The sequence below is a fragment of the Cyprinodon tularosa genome, unplaced genomic scaffold, assembly GCF_016077235.1.
Source record: "Cyprinodon tularosa strain WSP-4 unplaced genomic scaffold, ASM1607723v1 ctg486, whole genome shotgun sequence".
NCBI classification, from domain to species: domain Eukaryota; kingdom Metazoa; phylum Chordata; class Actinopteri; order Cyprinodontiformes; family Cyprinodontidae; genus Cyprinodon; species Cyprinodon tularosa.
In genome coordinates, this window is record NW_024039214.1 from 15,443 (window position 1) to 28,906 (window position 13,464).

General features: G+C 37.0%; 1 protein-coding gene and 1 long non-coding RNA gene across 3 annotated transcripts in view; one reads left to right on the plus strand and one right to left on the minus strand.

The window, feature by feature from the left end:
* The window catches only part of LOC119794651, a 181,985-nt gene that overhangs the window by 5,267 nt on the left and 163,254 nt on the right, over positions 1 to 13,464 (plus strand). Inside the window, exon 7 of the mRNA XM_038302287.1 lies at positions 5,097 to 5,270. Coding sequence (XP_038158215.1) covers positions 5,097 to 5,270 — 174 coding nt within the window. The remainder of the gene's footprint in view (positions 1 to 5,096; positions 5,271 to 13,464) is intronic.
* On the minus strand, positions 106 to 3,939 carry LOC119794659. Of its 2 annotated transcripts, none has more exons than XR_005282245.1 (3): positions 3,923 to 3,939; positions 646 to 969; positions 106 to 552 (listed from the first exon to the last, which is right to left on the minus strand). It is a non-coding gene; the product is annotated as an uncharacterized LOC119794659 (long non-coding RNA). The 2 variants fall into 2 exon arrangements; XR_005282244.1 differs by lacking the exon at positions 3,923 to 3,939 and adding an exon at positions 1,051 to 1,084.

The following is a 13,464-nucleotide window of genomic DNA, read 5'->3' on the forward strand; positions in this document are numbered from 1 at the left end:
TAGACCTAGAAACAAGAAATTAAGTCACATATATGCTTTTAAGAAATGTTCTGTCATCATATTATGTCTTAGCCTATTTCTGTACATTAACTGAAGATCTGCCTTCTCCCACATCCCCATCCTCACAGAAATATTTGTAAGTAAAGCTAAAGTGATCCAAGTTGCATAAATGAAAGGTTGGTCCACATGTCATTCTGATTAGAGGGGCTAACAGCTGCTGCTCTGTCAGCTCTGACTTTCAGAGAGCATCAGACACACTTGATTGAAAAAGCTGCACCAAAGTGTAAAAGTCAGTAAATCATTGGTCACATCAATTTTTCCAAGAAGCGCATGTTGAAACATAAAGTGATATTCCTCTGATATATTTCCTAACTTCCACCATATTCTTGCTGATGAACTTAGAAGGGTCAAAGACTCTGAACTGTCATGATTTTATCTAGTGCTCTGACCCACATGCAGAAGACCAAACAGAGAGACCAGGGAAGAGTTTAACAGGTTTATTTAGAATGATGAGATGAGTCCAGTGCTGCTCTGAACACTGTCGAACCAGAACTGGAAAGTGAGGGGAAGACACTGCGGTTAGTTCAGACTCAGTGGGAAATTACATTCTTTGACTTGAAGAGGAGGAATAGGTTGCAGACTCACGTTTCCAGAAAAAGGTGTCTCTTATTGAATCCAGTCGGTGTGAGATGTTCCAGTGATTGTCTTGTTCGATGGAGGGCAGACAGGGTGTACCCAGATTGCGGTTGTTCCTTGGTGAACGGAGAAGCTGACTGCCACTTAGATTTCCTGCGGTACTTGAACAGGTTATTGTGGAAATTAATCCCCTGCTCAGAGAGAAGCCCCAGACAATCCTTGGGGGAAAATGATGATCCAAACCACAAACTTGAATCCTCAGCTCAGTTTGGTTCTCAGAAGATTCTTCCAGGGGAGAGAAGGTCCGAAACATCGAGTTTGCAGGATGACTTCCTGCCGAGAGGCAAAGAAAAAAACAGCAAGGTTAAACTCAGTTTGACAAAAACTCAGCAAAACTCAGCTTGGCTAGAGTACCCAAAACTGGCAAACACTCTGGCGTCGAGGTAGTGGCAGTCAGCAGCTTAAGAGTGCTCCGTTAATGAGGTAACCCTCCGCAGGTGTGTGAGGAGGCCAACCAGAACCAGGCGCCGCCTGGTGGAGGAAGGAAGACAAACACAAACCACACAGACTGGATTCCTAACATGAACTAGAGTTAGATTCATACACTTATCAGCAGGTAGAGCCGATAGTCAAGTTACTTTTTGTGCTGTGTTAAATATCTAACCCAGAAAACGCATTAGTTTGCAGATTAAATACTGAGGAGACTTTTTTGGGGGATAGGAAATGTGTCATTGGAAAAAAAGGGAATAAATTAACTATAATCCAGAGTTAAACAAGAAATCTGATGTGTGAAGAAAACCAACTCCAAGCTTAATATTTATTCTTTGCTCCAACAAACATAACTCATACAGTTCTCCTTAATGGTAAACTGCATAGAACAAACAATCAAATAATGTAATAATAAAAGGGTTTGAGAGAAAAAAGAAAAGAAAAAAACATCTTTTACATGAGCTGAACTTTCTCTCCTCCTAAAAATTAAATGAAAGAATATTTTAGGAGATCAAACTACAGGAATATACAGCAAATACGCACCTGACTAATAATAAATAAAGAGAATATTTCTGTGCTGATATAGAGCTGAGCTTCTAGATCAAATCTAATACGTATCGTGAATCCAGGGACTTTCAGTTCATACTTTTTCATGACTTTAACATCTCATCATCATATTACAATGACAATAGTTGGTCACTTATCCAGCAAATTGTGTTTTATAGATTATCTACATACATGGCTCTTAAGAAGTTCAAGTACAATTATTTTATTTTATTTTATTTTGTTTGCTGATTTAGAAACAGTTGAAATAACTGATGATTTCTTTTTTTATTTTTTCTCTATTGATAGATATTATTTTCAGTTTAATACCGCCTTAATGCTGGACTAAGTATTCCCGATTTAGAATTCATTCTTTCTCAGACTAATATTTTTCCATTTAAACCCTGTTTGTAAAGACAACATTTCTGGTTTATTTAGGTCATTTTATCTAATTTGACCTAAACTACATTAAGTCACTTTACCAAGTCTTCTAAAAAAAAGAATCCTCCAAGGTTTCCATGAAGATCACTATGAAGAAACTTACTGTTGGGTCAGAGGAGAGATACGCCTAGATGAGACTAATGATGGACTGACTACAACAGAGGCCCTCGCTAAGCGAGTTTAAAGAAAGCCCAATACTCTATAAAGTATGATTAGATAATTTTCTTTACTCTACTCTTTTTCAGTACATTAAAATGGGACAAAGCATCCTAAAGTTTGAACTCTCAGGATATTCTAACATTGTGTCTCTTAGGAGGCAAAGTCCAGCTTACCTTTTTTTTTTATGCTTTAAAGTATTATTTACTTTAATAAACCCAGAGGGAAATTAATTCTCTGCACTTAACCCATCCCCTTGGGGAGCAGTGGGCTGCCATTCATCTGCACCCTGGGAGGAGTGTGGGGTTAAAGGTCTTGCTCAGGGAGCCAGTGTAGCAGTTCGTTATCAATTAGATGTTTTCTGTAGTTACTATTAAAAACAGCCGATTATTATGTTTGCTTGTTTGTTTTTTCCAGTTTACCATAGAGGAAAACTCTGTGAGTCATTCTTAAAAAGTTCAGTCAAGGCAACTGGACGTGACATTTTCTAGAAAACGTTTATCCTCTCATCCAATAGGCTTCTTCAGTTCTAACTAGCAGTGGGGAGCACTGAGATTAATATACTGCAGGTAGAGGGGTTTTTTCAGGCTTGACCATGACCTGGATGACTGAGAATCTTCCCAGATCTGTGAGTCATTTTTATTGGAGCAAAGCATAAATATTATCCAGAGGTTGGTGAACTTCACACTTTAGATTTCTTGTTTTTCTCTGTAATAGAGTAAATTAACTTCCTGTTACTCCGATAAGACATGCCCACATCTCCGATTGAATGACTGGTATAATCTTTATTCTCTATTACCCCAAAAATGTGTCTTTTGTGTTTAACCCATCTCTTATGGAGCTGTGGGCAGGAGTGCAGCTTTCATGTAGTATTTCTGGGCTCAAGCTGTTGGTTGGTGAGACACAGAGTGCCATTTTTTGGGAATCAAACCAGGAAACTTGCAGCATTCCGTGACCAGGCTATGTGTTTTAAACAACAGTCCATCCCTCCCTGCTTTTGAGTTATTTAACTCAACATGAACCAAGCCTGTATTATTTAATTAGAAATAGAAATAAACATCTCCCTGTAGTTTGATTGTAGAATATCTTACATTTGAATTTTAAGCTCAGCTGTGTCATGAAGGCTTTCAAAAGTTAGCCCACATGCAGAAACAACTCAAAGGCTGGGTAAAAGTTTATTGTGGTTAGCAAAAACACAGACTGAGAGATATTCAGCTGGGTAACACTGTTGGACTGGTGAACGGGAACCGAAAACTGAAGGGGGAGATCACAATGATCAGTTCAGGGACCGTAGGAAAAACGTATGAGGCTTGAAATTTGCAGGAGAGGCACTTACGTTTAGTGGGTTCTTGGTTACTCTTTGGATCCAGCTTGTGGGGTTTTATCCAGAGATGAAAGAACTCGTTGGAGGGCGGACAGGCAAAATAACGTTTGATCCAGAGGAGTAATGCAGCGGACTGTCACTTGGGAACTTGAACGGATCATGTGGAGGTTTTCCCCTGCTCAGTGTATTCTCAGTAATTCCTTCCAGGGGAAGAAGGTCCAGGAATTCAGTTTTACAGGAAGGCTTCCTGTCGAAGAGCAAAGACAAAAACACATTAAACTCAGAGAAACAAAGCTAGGTTAGACTCTGCTAATCTCAACTTGGCTAGAGTACCCAAAACTGGCAAACACTCTGGCATTGAGGTAGTGACAGCCCGCTGCTCAAATACTCCTCTGGAGATGACCCAATGAGCCGCAGGTGTGCGGGGAGGCCGAAACGAGGACAGGGCACCATCTAGTGGTGGAAAAAGAAAACACAAAAACAACCCACACAAACTGAAATCCTAACAAGCTGCATATTAGAGAAATACTCCCTGTGTGATAACTTCAAAATGATTTGTAGCATGGGGTTGGCTAAATATTCAATATTAAATAATGAAATAGAGAGAGCCTGGAAGGTGAAGGCAACTGTATTGCTCCCGGTCATTAAAGCATGCAGGGCAGTAACCTCCAAACTGAAGAAATAGCTCCAACAAATACCTGGAGAAACATCAGAGATCTCAGTCCATAAATGCTCAGTTCTAGGAACAGCTAAAATACTGAGAATAACCCTCAAGCTCGCAGGCCTCTGGTAGAGGATCTGAACAGGACATGAAAGAAACCACCCACCCCACTGGAGGAGGAGGGGTTGGTGAGAGGGCAGTTTTATATACGTCATTTATACATTTTCTTATATTTCTTTAATTTCCATCTTTTTTTTTGCATTCAATGGCTCACTAAGTTACATTTTAAGCTTTTATTTCCCCGATTGATAATAGTAACGAGTCTTTTATTTATTTTCTTATGTATTTTATGGAAATATTGCTCCTCCATTCTGGACAATATATTGTAGTTAACTCTATGTTAGAAGAGAAAACATAAGTTTGGTGTGACAGTTTAGGTGCTTGAAGTTTATTTCCTTTTATTTACAACAAACTCATTTAAGTGGGAAGATGGGATATTTAGGAACCAGCCCTTTGAACATTTATTTGAGTAATAGAGCTCTTGCCTGTAGTTTGTTCCAGGGTCTGTTGGATTGCAAAAGCAACCACCTGCGCTGCAGGGCTTCTATAAATCTGAAAAGCATTCCTGTAAATTTTGATGCAGTTATACAAAATTGTTTCATGCACCGTGCTTTTCATATACCCTCGGTAATGTCATATTACATACATTACTTTTATCTTACATTTTTTAAATCTTTTTTTCTTTTGTCACACAACATAGAAACATGTGTTTCATCTGTTCTGTTTAATGTGCAATTTTTTGTTTTATTAAATCATAGTTCTTCATTTCTGTCTCTTTCTCTTCAGACTGAATGACTGTAACCTCTCAGAGAGAAGCTGTGAAGCTCTGGCCTCAGTTCTCAGCTCCCAGTCCTCTAATCTGAGAGAGATGGATCTGAGGAACAACAAGCTGCAGGATTCTGGAGTGGAGCTGCTGTTTTCTGGATTGAAGAGTCCAAACTGCAAACTGGAAACTCTCAGGTCTGAACATCCATCCAAGTTACATTTCAGGCCTTGTTTTATAATGTTGAATGTTTATGTGATAAACTTAGTGAGAATTGGAACATTTTTACAGCAAATTAAAAAAAATCGAAACTCACAGTTCTGAATGTTATTAATTACTTTATTAGTTACATAACATTGAATAAACCGTAAAAGGACTAAATTTATGAAGCTCTTTCCAAATCATACTTAACTCTCAATGTGTTGTTAATCTTGGTCACATTGATCCTATCAATCTCTCTAATGTTCACACTTTTACTCATCGATACTCAGACTGATAAACACTTAGAGTTTAATGCGTTGCCCAAAGGAATAAACATGTCAAATAGGAAAGCTGGAGTAGTCGACCAACCTAGCAACAGCATTCCAATAGAAAGTATTACAGGCTTGGAGGTGCAGTAGTCTGTATATTGAATGAATAAAGCATTATTTTATTTCTGAAGACATGCGGGATGTTTTTGTTTTAAGTGAGCAAACAGAGAGGATTCCCAGATGCCATTGTAACCGGGTTCTGCTTCACTTCACTGTACCAGACCGGCCCAAGTAACCCCTCGACTCTGCGTTGTGTAGTTTTTCTAATGAAGACAAGGAGTTTCTGGGTGATCAGGCAGTTTATTTCCTGAATGAGAACACATTGGGGTTTGAATCAGTGCAACAGCTCAGCTTCACTCAGCACACTCTCATGCAGCTTTCACAGACTGGCCCAGAGTACATTAAAACATTCTTATTTTCAATATACATTGAAGAATACAATAATAAATGATTTACCTGAATGAGAACACATTGGGGTTTGAATCAGTGCAACGGCTCAGCTTCACTCAGCACACTACAACAGAGCTTTATGTTAGCTTTTTAACTTAGCACATGAAGTGTTTTCCAGCATTAACAAAAAGTATGAAAATTAGTGCCAAGCACTCATTTACTTAATAGTCATTACACACTATTTGTCTAAGTTATTAAAAAAATGTCTTTCACTACGTTTCTAACTCTTTTCTACTGTGTGCTGAAGAATGCTACTCACCTCTCATGCAGCTTTCACAGACTGGCACTGAGTACATTGAGCCAGCAGCATATAACAAGCCACACAGAGGGAGGGCGCTATTTCCCCATTCCACTGATGTACTTAAAGGAATAGTACACCCAAAACATGATTAGTAAAAATAGATGATACAAACATAATAAGAGATGAAGATAAAGTTGAAATATTGGCAAGAACGTTTAGTAAAATTCATAGTTCAAATAATATTAGTGAAAATGGAAGAAAAGGTAGAGACAATCCAAAAATTAAATATAATGATTTTATACAGAGCGTTGAAGAAACAAATAATTTGTTAAATGTTGAGTTTACAAAAACGGAATTGAACAACGCACTTAAAAAGACAAAAAACACAGCACCAGGTAAAGACCAAATCTGGTATAGAATGATAGGGCAACTTAGTGAAAAATCTAAAGATATAATATTACAACTATATAATACAATTTGGGAGGAGGGAAAATTACCGTTGAACTGGAAGGAATCAATTATAATACCAATAGCCAAACCAGGAAAAGATCATTCAAACCCAGAAAACTACAGACCAATAGCCTTAACATCTAATTTATGTAAAATAATGGAAAAAATGATTAATAATAGACTAGTATATTATCTAAATAGTAAAGGATATATATCAAAATATCAAAGTGGTTTTCGAAAAGGGAGGAGCACTAACGATCCAATGCTCTGTTTAGAGCACGAAATTAGAAGAGCACAAGTAAATAAAGAAAGTGTAGTGGCTGTATTCTTTTATATAGAAAAGGCATATGACATGATGTGGGTGGATGGATTATTAATTAAATTATACAAGTTTGGTATTAAAGGGAGAATATTTAAATGGATTAAAGACTTTTTAACAGGTAGGAAAATACAAGTTAGAATAGGAGAATCTACCTCAGGAAAATAAATAGTAGAAAATGGAACTCCGCAGGGTAGTATTAGAAGTCCACTATTGTTCTCAATTATGATAAATGACGTATTTAAAGATATTGAAAAAGACATGGGGTGTTCACTATTTGCAGATGATAGAGCTGTTTGGGAACGAGGGAAAAATGTTGATTTTATTGTTAAAAAATTACAAAAGGTTATTATTGAAATAGAGAAATGGGCATTGCAATGGGGATTTAAGTTCTCAGTTGATAAAACGAAAGTAATGTTATTTACTCAGAAAAAAATAAACAAGGAAATAAAATTAAAATTATATAAACAAGAGTTAGAGCAGGTAAAGTGTATACAATTTTTAGGATTATGGTTTGATGAAAAATTAAAATGGCACATACATATACAAAAAGTTGTTGATAAATGTAAGAAAATTTTGAATATTTTGAGATGTTTGGCTGGCAGTGACTGGGGAGCAGATAGGAAATCACTAAAACAGATTTACACAAGTATGATTAGATCCAACATAGACTTTGGTTGTTTAGTTTACGGTTCAGCAGCTAAAACACATCTAACCAAATTAGACATTATCCAACATCAGGCACTAAGATTATGTACTGGAGCATTTAAAACCACACCAACAGCAGCATTAGAAATAGAAATGGGAGAAATGCCATTAGATTTAGGAAGAACAAAATTAGAAATTAATTACTGGTTAAATTTAAAAGGAAATAATGTGGATCACCCAACTTTGGATATTTTAAATCCATGCTGGGAAAAAGAAAAGAAAGAAATGAGGAGTTTTGGATGGACAATTGAAAATAAAATAAAAAAAACTTAAAATGAATAGTTTAGAAATGAGTCAAACAACACCAATATCAATTATACCTCCCTGGATTCTACCAGAAGCAACAGTAGATATGTCACTAATGGAAAAGAAACAAGATAAATCGTACACGGTAGATATTAATTTAGTACAGTTACATTTAGACAGTTATTATCAATATATTCAAATTTATACTGATGCATCAAAAATAACTGAGAAACTAGGAATAGCATTTGTAGTACCAGAATTCAATATAAAAATAGGAAAACGAATTACAGATGGATTATCAGTATACACAGGAGAAATGTTGGCAATATTATTAGCGTTACAATGGGTAGAAGACATAAAACCATTAAAAACAATAATATGTTCAGATTCAAGCTCTGCATTATTAAGTTTAAAAAATAACCAAACAGATAGTAGGATGGACATTTTATTAGAAATAAATCATACACTGTTCAGAATATGAAACATGGGGCTGATAGTTACATTTGTGTGGGTTCCAGCACATGTTGGGGTAGAAGGAAACGAGAGGGCAGATAAAATGGCAAAAAGGGCAATTAAACATTCTATTAGTTTTATAGTTAAAATAAGTAAATCAGAAGGAAAGAGTATTATTAAAGAGAAACTTATGGAAATTTGGCAAAAAAGGTGGGATGAAGATAAAACAGGAAGATGGTTTTATAAAATTCAGAAGATGGTAGGAGAAAGAAGAAATGGAAGAAGAAATAGAAAGGAGGAAAGAGTGATAACAAGGTTAGATTTGGTCATACAGGACTTAATTATACACTTTTTAAAATACAAAAACATAAAACGGGCAAATGTGATTTCTGTGATAAATATGAAACTATAGAACATGTTATATTAGAATGTCATAAATATGAAAAAGAGAGAAGATATATGAGGAGAGAGTTTGAAGACATTAAGGAGAAGGTTAATTTATTAGATATACTGAGGAAAAATCTAGGGAGTAAACACATACAAATAATTATTCGATTTCTAAAGAAAACGAAATTATTTCATAGAATTTAATTATAGTAAGTGTGTTTGAGTGAAGGAATGATATAAAAAGATGTGCACAAATATGTATATATTTTTAAGTGTGAATGTGTGAATGTATGTTTAGAAGAAGTTAGGGTAGAATGTATCAGGATAAATATTTAAACCATCACGAACCACACTCCATACCAGTAAGTGGCGGTAATGCTACTAACAGTTTGTTGCCAACCGCCATAAAACTTGACAAGAAGAAGAAGAAGAAGAAAACATGATTAGCCTTCATTTTCTACTCACCCCCATGCTGAACAACACTCTGGAGTACTTTTTTGATATCTCAAATGCATCTGGAGATCTGGGAGGCTTCTTGCTGTCTGCTGACATTCAAATAATGGAAGTCCCTAGCGCCCCAGGCAGAAAGGTCCATAAAAGTCCACAAAACGTGTCAATATTCCTCCATACTGCTCGTCCAATGTATTCCAAGTGTCCTGAGTGGGTAGCGTCCATAATTTACTCGAAACGAAGTCATTTAGAATGTTTTTAGAGCATAAACAGTAGTGTATAGGATTTCCTAAAAGCGCGTTCACGAGTCTACGGAAACCGCGGCAGACCAAACCAGATGAAAGTGCGCATTCAGCGTCTGCTCTGCCGATAATGCAAGCGTAGAAGAAGAAATGTGCTGTTTACCTGTGCAAAGAACCTTGTGCTCACCTGGCTCACGGCAGAAAATAAACAGGTGAAAAGCGGAACTTCTTCTTCTACTTCACAAGTCAGCTCTCAGTGGAGGAGGAGCCTTTCCTGCCGTCCCTCTCCTGGCCTCAACAGCTGAACAGTTAGATGCTGATCCTACAGCATCAATAACAAATATCCACGTTGGTCTGGAGGGAGCTGCCATTCAATGGGCATGAACCCCAGAGCTGAATACTAAATGGGTGATGTGTCTAAATCAGCAACACTGCTGCCCTCTATAGGAGGGAATGAGGAAGGTCAACTATCCCTCTATCTCCCCTCTTTAAAGGAAATATACACTATATACTTGTTATAAGAAAAAAGTGATAGATGAAAAAAATTCTATTTAGTTTCCGCAATAAACAATAAATTTATGTTAATCAAGCAAGCAAGATGGACAAAAAAAATTACGTCTTTTTTCTTTCATTTCTATGAAGTAGCTAAAAGATGAGAAAAGCTTTTCACTGAAGATCATTAAGCTTCTGAGTTATTTAGAAAAACCTTTATTTGAATCTTTGATCATCTAATAAACAAACATTTTCAAACTCAGAGAATCTTAGAAACTGTTTTAATAGATTTTGTTGAATCTCTGTCAAATGGTCAGATCCTAAAAACACATTTGATTATTTTAATTCATGATGAGAGATTTCCAAAACATGAGATAAACATTGATTGAGCTCTAACTTCCATTTTTCCTGCTCTGAGTCATTATTAAGGTTTAATCTCTATCTTTGGTCTGGATTGATCCGTTTCTTTCTGTTCCTGTGATCAAAGACGCTTCAGGCTCCACCTCTGCTCTGAAATCAGCCCTGTTCTCCTGCTGTAGGGTTATTTGCTTCTTGTTGTTTTTAGACATTCCAGCCTCTTCTAATTTCTGGGAGAACTTTCACTGCTTTCTGTCTTTGGAAATTCTCAGTCACATACTCACCTACATTGGGTTGGAATAAATAGAGTGATGATTTTATTGGTGTTTTGGTCCATGGTGTAATTATTTGTTGTTTCTTGCCTTTTACTTATAAACTAAAGTTCAGCTTTAAACAGATTTTTTAAGGACAGTAAAAAAAATGCTATTTTAATAATTGAAATGAGAACCAGAGACTAAATAATCAGGCAGCTACACTGCAATGCATTTAGTCTGCAGTGTTGCAGATCAAATTACAAAGAGTGAACAACTTACTGCCACCATCTAAAGGATTAATTGGCTGCTGCCATGAAGAAAAATTGGCCACAGCTGCTAAATTTGAAATTAATGCAAAAAATAAAAAAAAACTTTTGAAATTTTAATTTTCTAAAGAAATTGTTTACCTAAATCCATGGATTACAGAAAAGTAAGCTTGTGGGGATATATGTCACAGTATCTGGCAGCAGCGTAACCATCATTCAGAAGTGAGGAGGACACATCATTCAGAGTGATTTATCCGTCTCTGGCATCAATTTCTCCTTTCCTTAGTGACTAAAGTTCCACATAATCCCCAACAGCCACAGTTTAACACCAGGGGAGAAACTAGGCTGGTTCTTTAAACTATAAACTAAAACATTTAGAGTTTTAGCTGCCAAACCTTATTTTAGTGACATAATGAGCCTTGAACATCTTGAACTAGTAGCCAGAAGAGCCAAACAGTGAACATCAGTAATCCTCCATTCCTGTGATCAAACAATTACTCAGCAAACTACATTAAATGGGAGCGACAGGCTAACAGGGTAATAAGCCACATCATTTCATTGAATGGTTTGTCCAGAAAAGGTTTCTGTGGATCAGCTCCCATGTGAGTGCCATCTGGTGGAGGAATAAAGTATTGCAGATACAACTCAGATTTAAACATTACATATCAGTTCTACCTGTTCCAGACACTTGTTGTGTATTTTTCTCTAATTTTGGCTTTAGATAAATTAAATTAATTTGAGATGATTACAGAAGCAAACACTGACAGTGAATGCTGCAGAATAAATAAAATCCACCAGTAAAACAAACATCAGATCTGTTCTCAGCACTTTGATCTGTTATGAATTAGTGGGACCTGCAGTTCTACTCCTCTGATTGGCTGCCTGGAGTTTAAATTAGTTGGATCAGAAGAATCTGAGAAACATTCATGTGAGAAAACAGAGTGCCAGAAAGCGCTAAAAGCTAACTGAAATGTACTTATTTTATGCTTACTCATACTGTGATCTAAGTGAGTAAAGTTTGCCTTATTCCTGTATTCTTCAGTTTTACGGTAGTTGTGGAATGAGGACTTCATTAAAGGACTAGAAACGTCAAGCCTTGTGGTTTTTTGGAGGGCTTCTAGCTAACCGTTATCTGGCTGTCTAGCCTTGCATCAGCACATGCACTGCGAGGGCAGCACAGCGGGACTTTCAGAAGGCATTTTTCATGGATTTTCAACCAAACGCCTGGTAAAAGGATCCAGTTTGGTCCCTTTAGGCTTGCCTTATTTCCCGCTACATTCATCCTCCCAGATTAGATGTTCTTCATCCTCCTCCTCATCATCACATCCTTCCCTCTTCCAGCCCTACAGGAGAAGCTTGTTAGAAACCATCACAGGTTTGACATCAGTAACCTTGGCTGAGTTAAAGGAGGGAACAAGGCTTCACTCTCTGCTGATCTCACTGCTCTGCAGCTTCTCATCTCCAATGTTGGACATGTCTGTGGGGCTGGGGAGAGAGGAGAAGTTAGGAACTGATGATTATTAGCAACATCTGACCTGTAGAAGATGTGAAATCATAGGCCAGTTCAGGCTCTGTCTCCTCCATCAGGTTCATGTTTCATTTAGTGATTTCATCAAGTCTAAAGTCATGAAATGAGTGACTGGAGTCTGACCTGAGTCAGACCTCTGAGCAGTTCATTCTTCTCTCTAGAATCACCAGTAGTGTCCTTCATCCAGCTCAGTCAGCCTCTTCATCGGTTGCTTCAGTTCCTTTGAGTCTCTGATGCTGCAGCTCCATCAGATGCTGCAGAGAAAACTGAACTTTCCTTCACAGACTGATAGAAGATCTGCAGCATCTGACTGCAGATGCTGCTGCTGCTAAAACCTTCAGTGTTGTTCTGTGAACATGAAGCCTGAGCTGTTTGAACCTGTTGCTCAGCTTCTCTGTTTGTCTCCATCACTGTGGTTCAATGGAGCTTCTAACCAAAGCAGAGACACAGCAGGTCTGCAGCTGAACCAGGACCTGAAGAGACTGAAGAGATTCTCTGTGGTGTCAAACAGGACATTGATGAGGAGCAGTGATGGTTGATGAGGCATCTTGAAGCCAAACTGGATCGATGCTGCGTTGATACTGTCTCACAGAATACTGACACCTGCTGGACATTTAAAGACACTACAGGCAGCTGATTGGACAGACTAAACTGAATTGATTTGATGACCTAGTACAATGATATCATTTAAGTTATTGGAGGTTATATTGTGTTATTTCACATCTATGTTTAAATTGAAAATATCTTTGATATTTGTAGATGCAGCCAATAAATAATGTAAACATATATCATAACGTCATAATTAGGAGAAATGTGGATACTTGTAGACTAGCATTTTAAATCATATTTTTAAAACAATAAGTACAGTAAAAACAGTAAATAAACTACAAGTCAATTAGAAATTAACTTAACTCAGATAAGTTGAGTGATAAATGAGAGGAAAAGTTTGACACAACGAGAAAATTAAAATAAAAACACAACGGCTGAAACGTTCCTATTCCATTTAGGCTCCAAAATT